The sequence below is a fragment of the Cnephaeus nilssonii genome (genome assembly GCF_951640355.1).
Source record: "Cnephaeus nilssonii genome assembly, chromosome: 7".
In the NCBI taxonomy this organism is placed as follows: Eukaryota; Metazoa; Chordata; class Mammalia; order Chiroptera; family Vespertilionidae; genus Cnephaeus; species Cnephaeus nilssonii.
This window is the reverse complement of record NC_137078.1, coordinates 2,488,877-2,510,209: the sequence shown is the minus strand read 5'-3', so window position 1 is coordinate 2,510,209 and position 21,333 is coordinate 2,488,877. Positions and strand designations below refer to the sequence as shown.

The window sequence follows — 21,333 nt, the reverse complement described above, 5'->3', positions numbered from 1 at the left end:
TGTTTTTTATTATCCATAAATGAGTAAGATCATGTGGTATTTTTCTTTCATGGACTGTCTTATTTCACTTAGCATAATGCTCTCCAGTTTTATCCATGCTGTTGCAAATGGTAAGAATTCGTTCTTTTTTATACCAGTGTAGAATTCCATTGTGTAGATGTACCACTGTTTTCTAATCCACTTATCTGCTGAGGTGAATTTAGGCTGTTTCCAAATCTTAGCTATTGTAAATTGTGCTGCAATGAACATAGGGGTGTATATATCCACTCTGATTGGTGTTTCTGTTTTCTTGGGATAGATTCCTAGAAGCAGTATTACTGGGTCAAATGGGAGTTACATTTTTAACTTTTTGAGGAATTGCCATACTGTTTTCCACAGTGGCTGCACCAGTCTGCATTCCCACCAGCAGTGAAGGAGGGTTCCTTTTTCTCCACATCCGCTCCAGCACTTGTCGTCTGTTGATTTATTGATAGCCATTCTGACAGGTGTAAGGTGGTACCTCATTGTTGTTTTGATTTGTATCTCTCGGATGATTAGTGACTTTGAGCATGTTTTCATATGTATCTCGGCCTTCTGAATGTCCTCTTTCGAAAAGTGTCTATTTAGGTCCTTTGCCCATTTTTTGATTGGGTTCTTTATCTTCCTTTTGTTAAGTTGTATGAGTTCTCTGTAAATGTTGGAGATTAACCCTTTGCACTCGCTTTTTTCTCGATTCCTTTATTCTAATGCTAACCGTGTCGAGTCACACTCGACATCCGAGTGCAGAAGGTTAAACCCTTATTGGAGATAACATTGGCAAATATGTTCGGCCATGCAGTGGGCTTTCTTGTTTTGCTGATGGTTTCTTTTGCTGCAGAAGCTTTTTATTTTGATGTAGTCCCTTTTGTTTATTTTCTCCTTAGTTTCCATTGCCCTAGGAGCTGTATCAGTAAGGATATTGCTACGACAAATGTCTGCTCTTTTGTTGCCTATGGCCTATTCTAAGATTTTTATGGTTTCCCATCTTATGTTTAAGTCCTTTATCCATGTTGAGTTAATTTTTGTGTATAAGTTGGTGCTCTAGTTTCATTTTTTTGCATGTATCTGTCCAGTTTTCCCAACACCATTTATTGAAGAGACTGTCTTGACTCCATTGTATGTTCATGCCTCCTTTGTCAAATATTAATTGGCTTGTGTCGATTTCTGGGTTCTCTGTTCTGTTCTACTGGTCTATATGTCTGTTCTTGTGCCAGTACCAGGCAATTTTGAGAACAATGGCTTTGTAGTATAGCTTGATATCTACATATCAAATTGTGATCCCTCCAACATTGTTCTTCTTTCTCAAGATTGTTGTAGCTATTTGGGATCTTTTTTTTTTTATTTCAGATGAAATTTTGTAGAATTTGTTCTAGGTCTTTGAAGTATGCCATTGGTATTTTACTCGGGATTCCATTGAATTTATAGATTGTTTTGGGTAGTATGGACATTTTAATAATGTTGATTCTACCAATCTATGAACATGGTATCTTCTTCCATTTGTTCATGTCTTCCTCCATCTCTTTTTCCAGCGTTCTGAAATTTTCAGAATACAGGTTCTTTATCTCCGTGGTTAGGTTTATTCCTAGGTATCTGAATTCTTTTTTTTTTTTTTTTGCAATGGTAAATGGGATTGCTTTTTTAATTTCTATTTCTGTGAGTTCATTATTGGTGTATAGAAAAGCCACAGACTTCTGGGTGCTAATTTTGTATCCTGCAACATTGCCGAAATTATTTATTAAATCTAGTAGTTTTTTGATGTAGTCTTTGGGGTTTTCTATGTACAATATCATGTCATCTGCGAAGGACAGTTTTACTTCTTCTTTTCCAATTGGGATGCCTTTTATTTCTTCTTTTAGTATGATCGCAATGGCTAGTATTACCAGTACTATGATGAACAGGAGTGGTGAGAGTGGGCATCCCTGAGTTGCTCCTATTCTTAGTGGAAATGGTTTTAGTTTTTGCCCATTGAGTATGATGTTGGCTGTGGGTTTGTCATATATGGCTTTTATTATGTTGAGATATGATCCCTCTATTCCCAACTTGCTGAGGGTTTTTACCAAGAAAGGGTGTTGGATTATGTCAAATGCTTTTTCTGAATTGATTGATATGATTATGTGATTTTTTGTCTCAGTTTGTTTATGTGCTGTATCCCATTTATTGATTTGTGGATATTGTACCATCCTTGCATCCCCAGAATAAATCCCACTGTTCATGGTGTATGATCTTTCTAATGTAATGCTGGATTTAATTTGCTAGAACTTTGTTGAGGATTTTGGTGTCTATGTTCATGAGTGATACTGGCCTGTAATTCTTTTTCTTGTATTGTCTTTATCTGGTTTTGGGATTAGGGTAATGCTGGCTTCGTAGAATAGAGCTTGGAAGTGCTCCTTCTTGAATTTTTTCGAATAGTCTGAGGAGGATAGGTTTCATTTCTTCTTTGAATGTTTTATAAAACTCCCCTGTGAAGCCGTCTGGTCCAGGGCTTTTGTTTCTTGGAAGTTTTTTTTTAAAAAAATAAATCTTTATTGTTCAGATTATTACTATTGTTTCTCCTTCCCCCCCCCCAATAGCTCCCCTCCACCCAGTTCCCACCCCACCCTCTGCCCTTACCTCCCCCTAACTGTCCTCATTCATAGGTGTACAATTTTAGTCCAGTCTCTTCCTGCACCCCCCACACCCCTTTCCCCCTGATAATTATCAATCCACTCCCTTTGCCCCTGATTCTATTATATTCACCAGTTTATTCTGTTCCTCAGATTTTTAATTCACTTGATTTTTAGGTTCACTTGTTGATAGATATGTATTTGTTGTTCATAATTGTTATCTTTACTTTTTTCTTCTTTCTCTTCTTAAAGAATACCTTTCAGCATTTCATATAATACTGGTTTGGTGGTGATGAACTCCTTTAGCTTTTTCTTATCTGTGAAGCTCTTTATCTGACTTTCCATTCTGAATGATAACTTTGCTGGGTAGAGTAATCTTGGTTGTAGGTTCTTGCTATTCATCACTTTGAATATTTCTTGCCACTCTCGTCTGGCCTGCATAGTTTCTGTTGAGAAATCAGCTGACAATCGTATGGGTGCTCCCTTGTAGGTAATATTCTCTCTTTGTCTTTTGCCCTTGGCATTTTAATTATGATGTGTCTTGGTGTGGTCCTCTTTGGATTCCTTATGTTTGGGGTTCTGTGCGCTTCCTGGACTTGTAAGTCTATTTCTTTCACCAGATGGGGGAAGTTTTCTGTCATTATTTCTTCAAATAGGTTTTCAGTATCTTGCTCTCTCTCTTCTTTTGGCACCCCCATAATTCTGATGTTGGTACGCTTGAAGTTGTCCCAGAGGCTTCTTACACTATCTTCAACTTTTTGGATTCTTTTTGCTTTTCTGGTTGAGTGTTTTTTGTTTCTTTGTATTTCAAATCTTTGACTTGATTCTTGCATACCTCTAGTCTGCTGTTGGGTCTCTATATAATATTTTTTCTTTCAGTCAGTGTATGTTTAATTTCTAGTTGGTCCTTTTTCATATCCTCAAGGGTCTCGTTAAATTTATCGGCCTTTTCTAGAAAATTCTTGAAAAACCTTATAAATGTGGTTTTGAATTCTATATCCAGTCGTTTGTTCTCTTCCATTTCTTTCATTTGTGGTCTGTTTCTTTGACTCCGCATTTTCGCTGCTTCCCTGAGTTGGTAGGGTAGCTTTGTATGCTAGGTTTCCTATATGGCCTGGTGGATCCGTCTCCCCAGTTACCTGAGGTGGACACTCTTGCTGCTCCCCTTTGAGGACTGTGTGTACAGCCTTGCTGTAGTTGTCTTGATTGTTGTTGGTATCACTGGGAGAAATTGACTTCCAGACCAACTGGCTGTATCAGCTGTGTCTATGCCGGGATACCTGTGCTGGAGACAGCCTTATAGGACCAGACTTGCAAAATTGCAAAAGCCTCTGTGCTCAGCTTGGATGGGGCGGAGTCTCAGGGCTGAGCAGACAGTCTTGGCTTCCCGTCAGCCCTGCTCTTGCGCATGCGCCTCAGGACCTCTGCCTTCCACGGATCCCCTGAGTTTCTGCCTGACAGTCCAGATTCCCCCTGTAAGAGCATGGGTCCTCCAGGGGCTCGCCCGGATCTGAGTTTCAGTGCAGTTGGAATTGGGATTCAGTGCAGTCAGAAGCTTCCGTCTCCTTCCACTATGGAAAGCCTGTGGCAACCTCCGCAGTCAGACCTCTCTGCGCGCACTCACCACGGGCGCGCGCGCACGCCTCCAGACCCCTGCCCGCTGCGGCTCCCCCGAGTGTCCGAGTCTCTGAGTCTTCGTGTGCCTTTCTCTACAGTCCAGACTCTACCCGTATGAGCCTGGGTCCACGGGGTTTCGGCCGAAACTGGGGTTCAGTGCAGTCGGGGGCTTCCTTTCCCCTCCCGCCAGCCAGGCACTCAGCCGCCCTTCCTCTCTGTGCGTGAATCTCCGTACCTCAGCGCTTTGCGGCTCCTCTGATTCTCCATGAGCTTTTCTCTTTCCTTCTAGTTGTAGAATTTCCACTCAGCCAGCTTTCCTGTGGTTTTGGATGATGTCCGTTCTGTCTTTCAGTTGTTGTTTTGAAATTGTTGTGTGAGGCGGCAGTTTAGGTGCTTACCTAGGCCGCCATCTTGGTTTCTCCTCTGTTGGAAGTTTTTTGATTACTACTTCAATTTCCTCCATAGTTATCGGCGTATTTAGATTTTTTTATTCCTCCTGGTTGAGTTTTGGAAGGTCCTATTTTTCTAGAAATATATCCATTTCTTCTAGGTTGACCAGTTTGTTGGAGTAGAGTTGCTCATATTATTTTTTTTTCACGATTTTTTGTATTTGTGGGGTCTGTTTTTATTTCACCTCTTTCGTTTCTGATTTTATTTGGGTCTTCTTTCTTTGCTTTTTGGTGAGCCTGGCTAAAGGTTCATCTATCTTGTTTATCCTTTCAAAGAATCAGCTCTTGGTTTCATTGACCTTCTGTACTGTTGTGTTTTTTTTTTTGTCTCCGTGTTATTTATTTCTGTTCTGATCTTTAGTATTTCCTTCCTTCTGCTCACTCTGTGCTTTTCTTGTTGCTCTCTTTCTAATTCTTCAAGTTGCAGAGTTAGATAGTTTATTATCAGATTTTCTTTTCTTTTCTTTTCTTTTTTTTTTTTTGAGGTAGGCCTAAAATGCTATGAACTTCCCTCTTAGGAATGCTTTGTGTCCCAAAGATTTTGGATTGTTGTTTTCATTGTCATTTCTTTCTAGGATGTGTTTTTTTTACTTCTTTGATCTCTTTGGTAACCCACTCATTGTTTAATAATATGCTATTCAGCCTCCAATTGTTTGAATTTTTGTGTTTGTTTTTAATGTAGTTGATTTCTAATTTTATGCCATTGTGATCTGAGAAGATGCTTGATACTATTTCAATCCCCTTGAATTTGGAGAGACTTTTCCTGTGTCCCATATGTGGTCTATCTTTGAAAATGTTTCATGTGCACTTGAGAAGAATGTATATTCTGTATTTTTGGGGTGGAATGTTCAAATGATGTTGATTAAGTCCATCTGACATAGTGAGTCATTTAGGATTGATGTTTCTTTGCTAATGTTTTGTCTAGAGGATTTAGCCAGTGATTTTGACGGGTTATTAAAGTCTCCTACTATGATTGTGTTGCTGTCAATATCACCCCTGATATCTTCCAGAAGTTTTGTGTGTGTTTTTTAATGTATTTGGGTGCACCTGCATTGGGTGCATAAATGTGTACTGGAGTTATATCCTCTTGTTTTATCGTTCCCTTTAGAATTATGAAGTGGCCTTTCTTGTCTGTTGTTATAGTCTTCACTTTGAGGTCTATTTTGTCAGATATAAGTATTGCTACCTAGCTTTTTCTTTTCATTTCCAATTGCCTGAAAAATATTTTTCCATCCCTTCACTTTCAGTCTGTGTGAGTCCCTTGTTGAGGTGGGTTTCCTGTAGACAGCATATATATGGGTCATGTTTTCTTATACATTCATTCACTCAATGTCTTTTGATTAGAGCATTTAATCCATTTACGTTTAATGTTATTATTGACAGGTACTTATTTGTAGCCATTTGTGTAGTTTATGCCTGTGTTCCTTCCTCCCTTTCTATTTCTTCTTTTTACAGCATTCCCTTTAGCATTTCTTGCATTGCTGGCTTGGCAGTGATAAACTCCCTTCGCCTTTTTTTTTGTCTGTGAAGCTCCTGAATTCCCCTTCCATTTTGAATGATAATCTTGCTGGATAGAGTATTCTTGGATTCAGTTCTTTGCTTTGCATCACTTTGTATACCTCCTTCCATTCCCTTCTAGCTTGATGTGTTTCTGTTGAGAAATCATTTGATAATGTGATGGAGGATCCTTTGTACGTAACTCTATTTCTCTCTCTTATAGCTTTTAAGATTCTCTGTTGTTAACATTTGCCATTGTAATTATGACGTGTCTTGGGGTGGTTCTTTTGGGATTCATTTTGATTGGGACTCTGTAATTGTGTAACTTTTTTCTTCCCCAAATCAGGGAAGTTTTCTGTCATTAATTCTTCAAATAAATTTTCTAATCCTTGTTGCTCTCCTTGTCCTTCTGGCAGCCCTATTATGCGTATGTTACTACGTTTTGCATTGTCCCAAAGCTCCCTTAGGCTCTCCTCCTGTTTTTTAATTTTTTTCTCCAGTTGCTGTTCAGATTGGGCTTGTTTCTCTAACTTATCTTCTAACTCACTAATTCAGTCTTCTGCTGCTTCTAATCTACTGTTGAAACCTTCCATGGTGTTTTTGATTGTACCTTTATCACTTTTGATTTCTTCCTGATTTTTGCATAGGTTGTTGATTTTCTTGTCCATTCGGTGTATGAATTGTATAACCATCACTCTGAATTCTTTTTCCGTCATGTTGCATGCCTCGGTTTCACTTATTTCCTTTCTTGGCGATTCCTCCTTTCATTTCCTCTGGGGATTGTTTTGTTGTCACCCCATTCTATCACCAGAAGGTTCAAATTTCACATTGCAGGGGCCTGGGCCGTGTGAAGTGGGAACTTTGCACCCCCCGAGTGTCACTGAAGAGCTCCGACACTAAGATGTGTGGCTGCCATGGGTTGGTGATTGCCACGCTCGCCCAGGATCAGAGTTACCAACACTTAGTGTGGCCTCATGTGCGCACCTAGGATCAGGGGCCCTGCCTGCACCATGCTGAAACAGAGACCACACTGTACTGTGCCGAAAATCAGAGTCCCCTAGTGCGTGTCAGGAGTCAGAGATCCCCTGTGCCTGCGCCAAGAATCGAGTATCAGATTCTCTGTTGCTTAGTGTGGCCTTGCACCAAGAATCAGGGTCCCTGTGTATGCATGCGACAAGAATTGGAGTCACTGGCTCTTAGTATGAATGCACTGGGAATCAGGGATCCCAGGCGCACGCAATCGGAAACAGGGTCAGGTAACTGGTGCTCAGTGTTTCCTCTCGCGTGGGTAATCAGGGTCCCGTCTGCTTAGGGGACCGGGTTGTACAGTTGCACTGTCGGCAGGAGGTCCACTCCCGCCCTGCGGTAAACAGCCTTCCGTGTGCGCTTGCCCTGAATCAAAGTCAGGTGGCTCTGCCGCCCTGTGTGGGTGTGGGGTCTGGTCGTGTACCCATGCTCAAATTCAGCACAACCTCCCTGTGTGGGCGCAAGGTCTGGTCACGTAGGTGTGGACTGCAGGAAAGAAACTCCCCGTGTCCCTGCACCCAGGCTCAAATTCAGCGCAGCTTCCGTGTGGGTGTGGAGTCTAGTTGCAGGAAATAAACTCCCCAAGTTCGCGCACCCAGGCTCAAATTCAGCGCAGCCTCCCATGTTGGCGGGGGGAAGACCCCTTTCTTAACCAAAATAGCTCTTGCTTAATCTTTACAAAACATTTTACATGTCTTATTCCTTTATTTTTGAAACACCCTTTTTCTTTGATTTCCATAGTATAACATGTAAACCTCCTGGCTTTTATTTTACCTTTCAGCTTGCCTCTTTTGTTTCCTCTGCCTCATCTTCCTTCTTGATTCCAACACTGTAGCCACATTAGCCATGACACATACTGCTTTCCCTTGTGCCACAGGGATTTTGCATGTAACTCGTTACTCATCCTGAAATATGCTTTTTTTCACTCTTTGACCAAATCCTACTCCACATTTAAGTACCAGTTTAATCTACACTTCCTCAGGAAAGTTTTATCTGACTAGAGCAAATTCTTCCCTAATTAGGTCAAACCCTGCTATTATATGGTCTCATGGTACTACTCCTTCAGAGTAATTATCATAGATTCAGTGTGATTAAAAAAACAAACTACACAAGACATTAACATCCATAACCCATCTACCAGCCGTACATTTAACAAATATAAGGACTGTGGGATTTTATTCACTACTAGAGGCTCGATGCACGAAGATTTGTGCAAGAATAGGCCTTCCTTCCCCTGGCTGCTGGCACCGTCTTCACTCCGGCCTGGAGCCGCCTGGGGGGTACGGAACGCCTGCGTTGTTGCCATGGAGACAACACAAGCGTCCCGCCTCGCCCCCAGATGCTTGGCACCTGCATATGCAAATTAACCCGCCATTTTTGTTGGGTTAATTTGATTATTCACTCCTGATTGATTGGTGGAGGGCTTCGCGAAGTTACGGTCAACTTGCATCTTTCTCTTTTATAAGTGTAGATGGTATACTGCCAACTACTGTACTCAGCACATATAAATAAATAATTGAATTGTTATATAAATAAGTGACTAGCCGAAGCTGGTTTGGCTCAGTGGATAGAGCGTCGGCCTGCGGACTGAGGGGTCCCGGGTTCGATTCCAGTCAAGGGCATGTGCCTTAGTTGCGGGCACATCCCCGGTGGGGGGGTGTGCAGGAGGCAGCTGATCGGTGTTTCTCTCTCATTGATGTTTCTAGCTCTCTATCTCTCTCTCTTCCTCTCTGTAAAAAATCAATAAAATATATTTTAAAAAAAATAAAAAATAAATGACTAAACTCATAGTATTTTGAATAATGTTTTTTTTCCTTTTAAGAATCTTAACTAAGACAATCTCTATTTCATTCAAACAAATATTAACTGAATGCCAAGGAATGAGAGCCAGAGTGGTGATAAAAACAGTTATGTTCCCTACCTTATGGAGCACACTATCTAAAAAAAGGTTAAGGTAATCAATAAAATAAATTTATTATTATGATTTTTGTTTATGTGCTATAAAAATTCAGAAAGATATGAACTATAACAGGGGCTTCTGATACTGTTGGAAGGCTTTACCTCTACCTCCTAAGAGCTATATTTACCTTCTTCATTTACAGTAGATTTTTTTTTTTTAAGATTTTCCCTGTTTACTCATCTTTGAATAAGGATATTATAGCCTGGTATTAGCTCCAAAATCGTAGAATAGGTTTCTCCTCTTCTATAGTGAATGCTATTACAGTTTAAACAGGAGGACTGATGGATATACATTTATAATACCACTAGAGGCCCGGTGCATGAAAATTTGTGCACTGAGGGGGGTGTCCCTCAGCCAGGTCTGCCCCCTCTCACAGGGGATGTACTATTGATGGCTTAGGCCTGCTCCCCACAGCCAATCAGGGGACAGCACCACCCCCATTACCCCCTTGCTGCTGCTGGCCTCCCTCTGTGGGAGGCGACCTGGCAATCTGGGGAAGGCAACACCCCCATCATGCCTCTGCCAGCTGCACCGCTACCTGAGCCTCAGGCCTGGCCCTCGTTGCCTGAGCCTTAGGTCGGCCCTGGGCAGCGGCAGCCACCATCCACGGCTTGCCTGAGTCTCGGCCGGCCCTGGCACAGCAGCCGCCGCCATCTGTGGCTTACCTGAGCCTCAGACAGCCGCTGAGGCTTTTTCTGGAAGTACGCAGCATCAAGTTCCCACCCACCCGCGTGCGCCTAGCAGAGCACACAGCCTCCTGCTGATCAGTTGTTATGGCATGATGACTATTAGCATATTAGCTCTTTATTATATAGGATTTCATGTGTCACTGCCAGTCTATCATTGTTTTGGTTGTGGAAATCCTAGTGTTTAAATGAAGAAAGAGAGGAACTCTTAGGGTGGAATCATGGTGACCCTGGAAATAAGCATTCTGAGGAGGGTTAGCTTTTAGGTTATTTGGTTGATACAAACCTTGCATTTCTGAATTCCGGGGCATATGGGCTTAGTGAAGGGGAGTGGGTAAGCAAGAAGGTGAGAATCCAAGTACAGTCTTCCCTCCTATTTTTATTACTTACATGTGGCCAAGAAATTCAATGGCTTTAAGTTAGTAAAAATAATTCTCAAATTCAGGCAACAATCTATTAAATGTTATTCCCAGTACTAAGTGATCATGTCTTTTCCTTTTTCTGTACATAATGAAGTATTTCAATGACAAATTGAGCAAGGCTGTAACCGCTGCTAACCAGGTATTATTTTAAACTAGAACTTAATACTTTCTTTAGAACATAAAATGAAGATGTAGTCAGTATTCAGAGTGATTACTTTGTTAAGTGGAAAATAAGTTAGAAGATAAGTATATTAAATCCGATTCTAGTTCTATGATATTAAATACTTTTAATGACACTCACTATTCTGAAATTCCTTGCACTTCTTTGGTCCAGTTAGATTGTTCTTTGTCTCCAAGATGAACCACTTTAGATGGTGGAGCAGTTCTTCCCAGATAAAGCTTCTGTATGCCTGGAGGTTCTTCCATGTAAAACCTTAAGAATTCATATAAAAATTATATTACCCAAAAATCTGTGGTTTAATATAGAGTTCTAGTGGTATAAATCTTCAAAGTAAAAAGGTTTCCACATGGTATAATAGAAAAAAAGCCATCTTTTTAAAAATTGTACTATAAAGTACAGAACAAAATCTTGTAAAAATTCATTCAAAATTTAAAAACAAATTAATTTTCTTTCTCTCTTAAGACACCAAACTAAATATACAACAAAAATATAAAGATTATAAAGTACTCTGAAATTCAATAAAGTACTTTTGCTAAAAGAGTTTAACTTGATTCTACAAGCCACTACACCTAGCTCCAGTTTACAGGAAATTTGTGGGATGGAGGATCCACCTAAGTGACACTAAGAGAAAATGGCCAGGTAAATCCAGAATCCTACAAAATACTGGCTTGCAGTCTTAAAAAAAAAAAAAAAAAAGCAGGGAAGTAAATTCAGCCAGGTCCTAGGATATAAAGTCAATAAACAGAAACCAACTGTATTTCTATATACTACCTGAGAAAACTGAAATACCTCTTCAGTTGCTCCCAAGTAATTTAAATACTGATTTAACATCTAACAAAATATGTATAGCATCTGTATGCTGAAAAACGAAACACTGATGAATGGATCCACTGGGTAAGAAGATTCAACACAGTAAAGATGTTAAATCTCCCCAAATTAATTTATAGGGTTAATACAATTCCTATGAAAATCTCTCCATGATTTTTATAGGTGTAGAATAATTTATTCTAAAATTTATATAACAAGGCAAAGGAACAAAAAGCTAATACCATTTTGAAAAATAAAAATAAGATGGAAGGAATAACTCTACGTAAGTTTCAGACTTACTACATAGCTACAGTAACAAGACAAAAGACAGAAACAGATCACTGGAACAGAAGGGAGAACTCAGAAGTAGCAGAGCCACAGAAATGTGCTCAACTCAACTAATATTTTTTCTTTCAATTACAGTTGACATTCAATTATTATTTTATATTATTTTCAGGTGAACAGAACAGCGTAGTTGTTAGACATTTATATAACTTACAAAGTGATTCCTCCTGTTAAGTCTAGTACCCACCTGGCACCAAACATAGTTCTTACATTATAATTGAGTATATTCCCTATACTCTACTTTTCAACCCCGTGACTATTTTATAACTACCAATTTGTATTTCTTAATCTCTTCACCCTTTTCATCCAGTTCACCAGTCTTCTCCTTCCTCTGGCAACCATCAGTTTGTTCTCTGAATCTATGAATCTATTTTTTTTGTTTTGTTTATTTTGTTCTTAAGATTCCATATATGAGTAAAATCACATGGTGCTAAACTGTTTTTGACAAGAGTGTAAAAACAATCTTTTGAGGGAGTATCCCTTTCAGCCAATGGTGCTGAAGCAATTGAGTATCCATAGGCAAATGTGGGAACTTGGATCTAAACCTTACATTTATATAAAAATCAACTCACAGTAGATCATGGGTTTAAATGTAAAAGGAGGAAAACTATTTGAAATATAGGAGAAAAATCTCAGGTACCTAGGGCTACATGAAGAGTTCTTAGACCAAAAGCATGATCCATAAAATAAGAAACTGATAAAATGCATTTCATCGAGAAGGCAGAGGGACTGAATTCTTTTGTGTTTTTTTTTTAAATATATTTTTATTGATTTTTTTTACAGAGAGGAAGGGAGAGGGATAGAGAGCTAGAAACATCGATGAGAGAGAAACATCGACCAGCTGCCTCCTGCACACCTCCTACTGGGGATGTGCCCGCAACCAAGGTACATGCCCTTGACCGGAATCGAACCTGGGACCTTCCAGTCCGCAGGCCGACGCTCTATCCACTGAGCCAAACCGGTCTCGGCGAATTCTGATGACTTAAAAAGAATCCTCACAATTTCATACAAAAAAGCAAATATCCACAAAAGAAAAATTCATACTGACACTGAATTCTCATTAAGAAAAGCACATGGCAGAACATAATTAAGATATGTTTGTACAGATCTGAAGAAAAATAACTGGGTCTCTAATTCTAAACCTATGTGGGAAGAAAGCAAAAGAGATCATTTGATCACTTAATAACTCAGAAAACGTAAGATCCCCTCATTTTCTCTGGGGAAAAAAATTACATGAAAATAAAAGAATAAGAAATCAGACCAAGTTTACATGAAATAAAGACGACAAAGAATAACTAGCCTAAATAATCACTGACAAAATGATTGTGAACTCGAATAAAATTTTAAAAAGTTGTTTTTAAAATAGAAAACAGTGTTTAAAAAAATTATTATTTAAAAGAAGTCTAGGATGGACATGGTAAATAAAGGTAAGGTTAAATACAAGGTATCCCCAAAACATGTATATGCAGTTTAACAGCTGATAGCTCAACTGATGTTCCTTTCTTTTCAGCCAGACTAAGCTTTGAACATTTTTGAGGGGACACGCTTTAACAACTAATAACTCACTTAACTTTCACTCCTTTTCAGGTTTAACTGATTTGAAATAATGGGTGCAGCCAGACAAAGCTGGATGGAATGTAGAGTACCAGCCATTAAGCCCATGGTTATGAAGTTTATCTGTTGGAAGCCACCCATTGCCTTCACTAGCAGAGAGGTGTGGACAAGGAACCCGGAAGGTGGGTCAACCTTGAAGCTCTGAAAGGTCAGAGCCAACCACCCACTGTTTAGTGGATACAAAGGTAGCTGAAGCAACTTCCACCTTTTAGTCTTATGTAAATCCTTGCTGATGGGATATCATCCAGCTATTACTGGAACTGCCTGCCTAAGGGCTATGGGTGTACCCCAGACCTGAATAAAAGGATGGCAAGGCCAGAGCGGGGTAGAGTCCTTCCTCTTGAGCTGGGCTCCAGCCTGGCCCCCAATATTCCCAAATTAATATTTTCTAGTCTCTTTCATTTGTGTGCGGCCTCCTCCAGAGCCCGAACCCTGAACCTGAACCCTGAAGCACGCGGGACATGGGGGGAACGCTCGCATTTATCATTTAAAAGAAGGCTAGCCCTGACCGGTTTGGCTCAGTGCCTGCGGACTGAAGGGTCCCGGGTTCGATTCCGGCCAGGGGCATGTGCCTTGGTTGCAGGCACATCTCCAGTGGGAGGTGTGTGAGAGGCAGCTGATCAATGTTTCTCTCACATCGATGTTTCTGACTCCATCCCTCTCCCTTCTCTCTGTAAAAAATCAATAAAATGTATTTTTTTAAAAAGGCAGTTAGATACAAAACTGTAGGTAGAGAAGAGGCAGTTCATCAAGCAAAATTCAAACAAAAGAGAAATAAAGCTAGTGGAGAAAGGAGGTAGGTATTAAAAGTACTGAACAAAAAAAAATGTATCCACTAGACAATTTTATGGAGATACCTAGAAGATAACGTTTAAAGTATAAAACTGGCAACAGTTGATGAATTGAGGGGACACAAATACCAAACGAAATGATTCTTGATGTTTGCGATTCCATTGCTTCACATTATCAGCAGTGCCTGGACCAGAACATCATAAGTTTAAAAAAGGCATTGACAAAAAAGTTATTCATTTCTGTAGATTCTCTTAAATTCTGAATAATGAATACTGACTTTAGAATACACTTAGAATCATTCAAAGTGTATATATATATTTTTGGGGACACCCTATATATGCTACTCATTCTTGTCATCAAGAGAAATATATTTGGTAAATAACATAATGATAACTGGTAGAAAAGAATTAGGCTATAGAACTTCCAAGCTATTAAAAGGAAAAGAAGGCAAAAGTGAAAAATAATAAATGCATCTAAAATACCTCAAGAAATATACAATAAACTGCAACAGTGTTTAAACTTCAAGTGGTGTGACTTCATTTTTACTATAGAGTATAAATATATCAATAATTCTATCAGCTAAAAATGTATCAATAAAAGCCATTAAATAGCAAAGCAAATATAAATTTAAAAAGAATTATAAATAAAATCTTACTTGGTTTCTCCATCGGATACACCAACAACTCTAGCTTCTTCAAGATGAGGCCAATTAACAAAGACAGACTTTCCAAGCACCGATGAAGCTACATTTTCTACACTCTTAAAGTAAAAGCAGAGAAGTTCATTTATATGTCAGGTCCAGGAGAAAATTTTAAAGAAGCAATATTAATTTTAAAATGGCTTGTGTTTATAACTGTGCATTTAAAATCTATAAAATAATAATTAAAACAGATAAAACATTTGCTCACTCGAGTCAATTATTCTCTCTAATATCTATTCCCTATAGTTCTTAGTTGTGCTGCTCTTCTCAACTTTATTCCAACTTAAATCTTACATCCACTGAAATTCAGTTAATTTTCTCTTTTTTTTTCTTTCTAGTACATTCTCCAGGACTATTGAGATCTTTTAGAGTTTAAATTTTTTCCTTTCTTGTTTAAAAAAATTATTTTCAGTTGTTTTTACCTAAAATGCCTTTGCTCACCTTTTAATTCAGTATGAATCTGTATAAGTGAACCAAGTTTACCTTCCTCTCTACCAATGTATTCTTATTAGAGACAGTATGACCAACGTAAACTACTTTTCTGCAGTGTATACATCAGGACACTAGGAAGCTTGCTTTCTACTCATTTTCTCAACAGCAGTGGCAGTTAATTCGTAGAGCAGCCCACTGATTCTAACCTAACTTAAATTACTTGGTGAGAAAATAAGTTTCAGCAAAATAAAAGAGTGCTGATCCATAATGTATTACTGTCCAGAATAATAGTCAACATTAGCAAAAACAATGTTCAGCAAGAAACTTGAGTTCTTAGTTTTGCTGCTAACTAGCTGAGTGAATGTCCCTTTTTCAATTTCCACTTAAGTTTTTTAATTTGTAAAATTAATGAGTTGAACTAGTTGCTTTATAAAATCCCACCCAGTTGTAAAATTTCATGATTCCATTATTTCACGATTATCTTGCTTATTTTTCTTATTGAAAATGAAAAACAAAACAAAAACAGAAATGTCTAGAAAAAGGCTATTATTCATTTTTTCACATCAAATAGCCAGACAGTATAAAACAGAACCTAAGAAATCTGATTTCTTTTCACTTTGTGGTTGATGTAACAAAATAAGAACACTAGCTGCCCAACCACTGAACCCACCAGCCGGGCCCCTTTACAGTACTTTTAATATCTACCTCCTTTCTCCACTAGCCCTATTTCTCTTCTGTTTGAATTTTGCTTGATGAACTGCCTCTTCTCTACCTACAGTTTTGTATCTCGCCTTCTTTTAAATGATCAAGTTCTTAACCACAGGCTTAATGGCTGCTACTTCTACTTTCCATCTATGCAGCCCCAGACTAATCTTTAGGAATTTCAGCCTCCACCAATCTATAAGAATGGAATTATCAAAGGCCAAAAATAATGCCTAAAGGGCCGAAACCGGTTTGGCTCAATGGATAGAGCATCGGTCTGTGGACTGAAAGGTCCCGGGTTCGATTCCGGTCAAGGGCATGTACATTGGCTGCGGGCACATCCCCAGTAGGGGGTGTGCAGGAGGCAGCTGGTCGATGATTCTCTCTCATCGATGTTTCTAGCTCTCTATCCCTCTCCCTTCCTCTCTGTAAAAAATCAATAAAATATATTAAAAAAAATAATAATAATAATGCCTAAATGACAAATTCAGACTTGGTGTGTGTGTTTTTTTATTCTTGAACCATATGCATCATCTACTTCATGCTTCTATGATACTAATAACTTGGGAATCATTCTCTTTTACCTCTCTGAACATTGTCACTTTTACTATTTCTTTCCCACTCTTTATAACTGTGAGTATTTCTTGATGCCGAGACCTACAATCCTCAGAATTCTTTTTCCTCAGGGAAATGAGCCCCAGGACTCAGCCATCACCTCCTTGCTGATGACCGTATATACCTATCTACGTTCTAAGCTCTAGCTCCAGATATTAAACTGTGCATAAGCACACTTTCTCAATGGAGGTTTTTCATCTAAAGTACAGAATATTATAAACAATCTGACTATCTTCTCAATTTTCCCAAGGATAGTACATAAAAAGCACCATTCTAAATAAGAAAGTAAGTTTAATCCAGTATATGCAACGGGATGATTGAGGGCATTAGGGTTTAAATCTCTGTGGATCCCTGTTGGAAAGACTGGCAGGGCAGCTGTAGTTACAAGCCGTAGCACCACCTTAAAATTCCGTCATTATTTACCACGAATCCCTTCAAATCAGGGGCTCTCCCATTTTAACTTCTTTATTTCAGTAAACAGCAATTGTTTTCTGGTTAATTAGCATGGATCCTAAGAGTTACGTTTAATATTTTCTTCTGTTTAACTCCTAGATTTAAACAACTGATCAAATGTCAATTTTAGCCCTAGCTGGTTTGGCTCAGTGAGTAGATGGTCCCAGGTCCGATTCCAGCCAAGGGCACATGCCTGGGTTGTGGGCTCCATCCCCAGTGTGGGGCGTGCAGGAGGCAGCCAATCATGATTCTCTCTCATCATTGATGTTTCTATCTCTCTCTCCCTTCCTCTCTGAAATGAATAAAAATATATTTTTTAAAAATGTCAATTTTATTTAGTCTTGTTCATCTAAGACTGGCGATTTTCAACCGGTATGCCACAAGAATTTTTAAAACATGCAGTACTTGACTATTTAGTAAGACACACTGACCTCTTTTCCCTTAGATTGTCAAATAAAAAAATGACAGCCAATAGAGCAATAGCTATCCGGTGTGAATGAATCAAAGTTATACCTATTTTTCTTGTCAGATGGGCAGAACATATATTTTTTGGTGTCTTGTGGGATGAAAAAGGTTGAAAATTGCTGATCCAGATCTATTACAACTTCCACAATTTATGTCCTTATTGCCTAATGCTTCTATAACCACAATCTCTGAACTTGAAGGCTTTTCCATTTTCTTCCATTTCTCTCTAGTGCAATTTAGTCTATTTATACTGCCACCAAATTAACCTTTAAGAGAATACCAATTTCAAGATAACACTGCTTAAAAGAAGTCTAAACTCCAGAGCCTGGTATTCAAGGTCCTCCATAATCTGGCTCAGTTTGTGTTTTCAAACTTATCGCCCACTATTTCCCAACACAAGTCCTCTACTTCAGTCAGGTTTATCTGTTCCTTCTCCTTAAATACATCATATTTATTCTAAAAAAAAAGAAACAGTATTAAGAAAAATTCCAGACATACAAAAAGGTTAAAAAGAATAAGATAATGCATCACATTTACATTTGATGGCAATTCCCAGGCCTTGTTATTATTCCTTTCAACTAAAATACCTTTCCCTTCCTTTTCTCCTCATTGTGATGATCTTTTCTTTAGCACCCAGGTCAAGCCTATTCTTATCTACAGGTCTACACTTAGCTCACACAGCTCATCTACTTTTCAAAGTTCCTAGAGCATTTTTTTCTCTTTATGTCACAATTATACATGTCCTTTTATTTCTGTAAATGTTTGTTTACTTTATCCTTATTTACTGTGAACTTTTGGAGAAACTATATCAGACTTCTTGTAAACATGTTATAGTTAGGACAGTTTTGTGCATAATAAGTACCTAATAAATATATAATAAAGAACATACTTACAAGTTCATCTGATTCTGCATTCACTAAGATTTCCAACATCATGTTTTCTCCACGACTGCTCTGCTGGAATACTTGAACTCCGCTTTTCTTCAAAAAAAACTTTTAAAAAGTTCAGGAAATTTAATTTTAACTTTCTCCATAATCACTTAATATTCAATAAAATAAAATAAAAAAAATTCTGAACTAAATACCCACTGACTTTGTGTTTGATGTGTTTCAGAGTAGGAAATCCACAGAAATATAATGCCTTCTGGTCAACCCTGGTTATTTTGTTCTTGTTTATGTCTACATGCCAAGCATCTAATGATATTACTTTATACCTAAAAAACAAATCAAGGCATTTAATTTAAAACTCATACATTATAAGCAATCATAGTTCTTCAGCATTCCCTTGAATATTTTGCAAGAATCATCCTTGCTTTTAAATAAGGCAATGACAATTCACTCCTACAAACAAAGAAAATACAGAGTAGGACAACTTAGATTCTCTGTTGTTATTGGTCCAGACATAGTCATACTTGTAGGTTACGGATGGAAGTTTTCCCCACTCATTTAAAACAAAACAATATATATATAAACAAACTATATAAAAACAAAACTATGCATATATAATTAATTTTAAAAATAAAGGGATGTATTAAGTATATTACAAATCTCCATATCCTCCATCTCCCCAAACCCAGAATGTAAAATAAATGTTTTATAATGTCTACTCATCTTTCTCTTAGCTTTAAAAAAAGAAAAAATTCTTGCCCTGGCCAGTGGTGCTCAGTGGATAGAGAATCAGCCTGCGGACCGAAGGGTCCGGGTTTTTATTCCAGTCAGGAATACTTACCTTGGTTGCAGGCTCCTCCCCCGCCTGGGCCCTGGTCAGGGAGGCAACCAATCCATGTGTTTCTCTCGTATCCACGTTTCTCTCTGTCTTTTCCTCTCTCTCCCACTCTCTCTAAAATCAATGAAAAATATCCTCGGGTGAGGATTAAAAAAAAGAAGAAGAAAATAATATTAACTGAGAGATGTTTACTTTCTTTGCAACTCAACTACCACCTGAATACATTATTTGCAGGGAAGAAGAGAGAAGAGAAAAAAAAAGGAGTACATTTTAACGAGGAAGATAAAGAAGATATGGGTTTGAGGCAAGAAAATAGAGAAGCTCCTTCTTTCTTTTTTTCTTCTTTCTAATTGGGTGGCTGGGCAACAGTCATAGCATGTCAAATAATGCGGGGACCAGACACTGGAAAGGGAAACAAAAATTCACACATCCTTTTGAGGAATAATACAGATATGCACTCAGGAGGAAAATACTTAAAAACACAAGAAGATGGAGAGAAAGAAGCAGAATGTGATGAAAGCAGAGAAAAATATAAACAATTGTGAGAGAGAGAGAGAGTAAGATGCTATGGTCCTTGATGTAAGTTGGTGTAATTCATTATAAATAATTTAGTATAACTGTTATACATGATTTGTTAATTTTCCCAAATAGATATTCAAAAACTTTTACTTTTGGTATGAGGTAGGGACTCTTAACAGTTTTTGAAAATTACCAAGTAACATTACCTTGTACGACATTGTTCTATGGCAGGGAATTTCTCTGGCCATGGAGAGGGGTAGGTGAACTCTGTGTCTCTATCATACCAGCACATTAAGCACTCACTATGTTGGTTTCTTTTCCTCTCTTCTTTTTTGAGGGAGTGGTTACATGTCTCCATGGCTTCCAACAATCGCTTCTGAATGTAAAGATTGAAGAGAAAGGTTAAAAGTATAAAAATTCTGTAATTTCAACATATAAAATAAAACTTTTTACTCAGTATACAGAATTATTTTTGTGTGTAAAAAAACAAAAACCTTAACTAATGGAATTCTTTTCCATTTCGTTATAGGAAAAACTAATATACTATTTACCCACTGACAAAGGACTTGATTGATAATAATAGAATATCGCTTGCCTCTGCAAATTCCTCTGACCTATTACTCCAACAGTAGTCACAAAATGTGGATAAGAAGAGAATCAAATTTTAAATGTGAATGTATCATAATTATTATTTATCATAAAGCATTACTGTCTTTACAATTCTGCAATGGTACAGTAATGTTTATCTTAACAAATTATCTTATATTTAACATAATTCCAATCAGAATTACAATGGTTTAAAATATTTTTAAAGGACAAAATGATGTGAGTGTCCACATAGAAGAATGAATGTGTGCATTGCAAAAGTAATTGGGGACTTGCTTAGCAGATCTTATTATCTATCTATCTATCTATCTATCTATCTATAAAATAGAGAAATAAGCTAATTAACCGGAACGCTGTAACGGGTTGAACAGACAGGAGGAGGTTGCACACGTGTTGGGGTGGGGTGGCAGGGCTGGATCAGCAGCGGCCGCAGCTGCTTCAAGGGCCAGAGGAGGAGGCAGGGCCGGACCGGCAGCACAGGGCCCGGGGAGCAAGGCAGGGACAGACCGGTAACTCGAGGGTGGGCGGCACTGCGCGATTTCGAATTGTGCGCTGGGCTCCTAGATTTTATAAAGTTACTGTAATCAAAACATTTTAGTAGTGATACCACAAGAGAACCAACGACCAGAACAGAATAGTTTAAAAAAATGACACAGAAAATTGTGTCAAAAACATAGTATTCGAATATTTAAATGGTGTTGTCATAACTAGCTATCTAGCTGTAAAAAAAAAGCACATACATTTCCCAACTTCATACCATACGCCAAAAAATCAGAGTAACAAAAAAAAGGTAGAGTAATAAAACAATAAAAGTATTAGAAGAAAATCTAGGATTATTGATAATTTGGAGTGATAAACTAAAACAGTTTTAAGGGAAAAGACATTTTTAAGTAAAAAAATCTAACAGAAGATGTCATACACAAATCAAGAAACAAATGCCACATTTGGGAAAGAATAGTCCTAATATACAAAGAGCTCTAAAAATAAAAATAAAATGAGGAAAAGAATATAAACAGGCAATATATGATATGCAATTTAGAAAATGCAAGGGGCAAACACATATAAAAATATACCAGAGATCCAAGATGGTGGTGGATTA

General features: G+C 38.2%; 1 protein-coding gene across 3 annotated transcripts in view; it reads right to left on the bottom strand.

The window, feature by feature from the left end:
• XRN1 (5'-3' exoribonuclease 1) overlaps positions 1 to 21,333 on the bottom strand; it is a 231,974-nt gene that overhangs the window by 112,933 nt on the left and 97,708 nt on the right. For all 3 annotated transcript variants that reach the window (XM_079777345.1, XM_079777346.1, XM_079777347.1), the window contains exons 16-20: positions 19,835 to 20,004; positions 18,477 to 18,597; positions 18,278 to 18,376; positions 14,673 to 14,776; positions 10,580 to 10,711 (exon numbers count right to left, since the gene is read on the bottom strand). In XM_079777345.1, the coding sequence (XP_079633471.1) occupies positions 10,580 to 10,711; positions 14,673 to 14,776; positions 18,278 to 18,376; positions 18,477 to 18,597; positions 19,835 to 20,004 (626 nt within the window). The remainder of the gene's footprint in view (positions 1 to 10,579; positions 10,712 to 14,672; positions 14,777 to 18,277; positions 18,377 to 18,476; positions 18,598 to 19,834; positions 20,005 to 21,333) is intronic.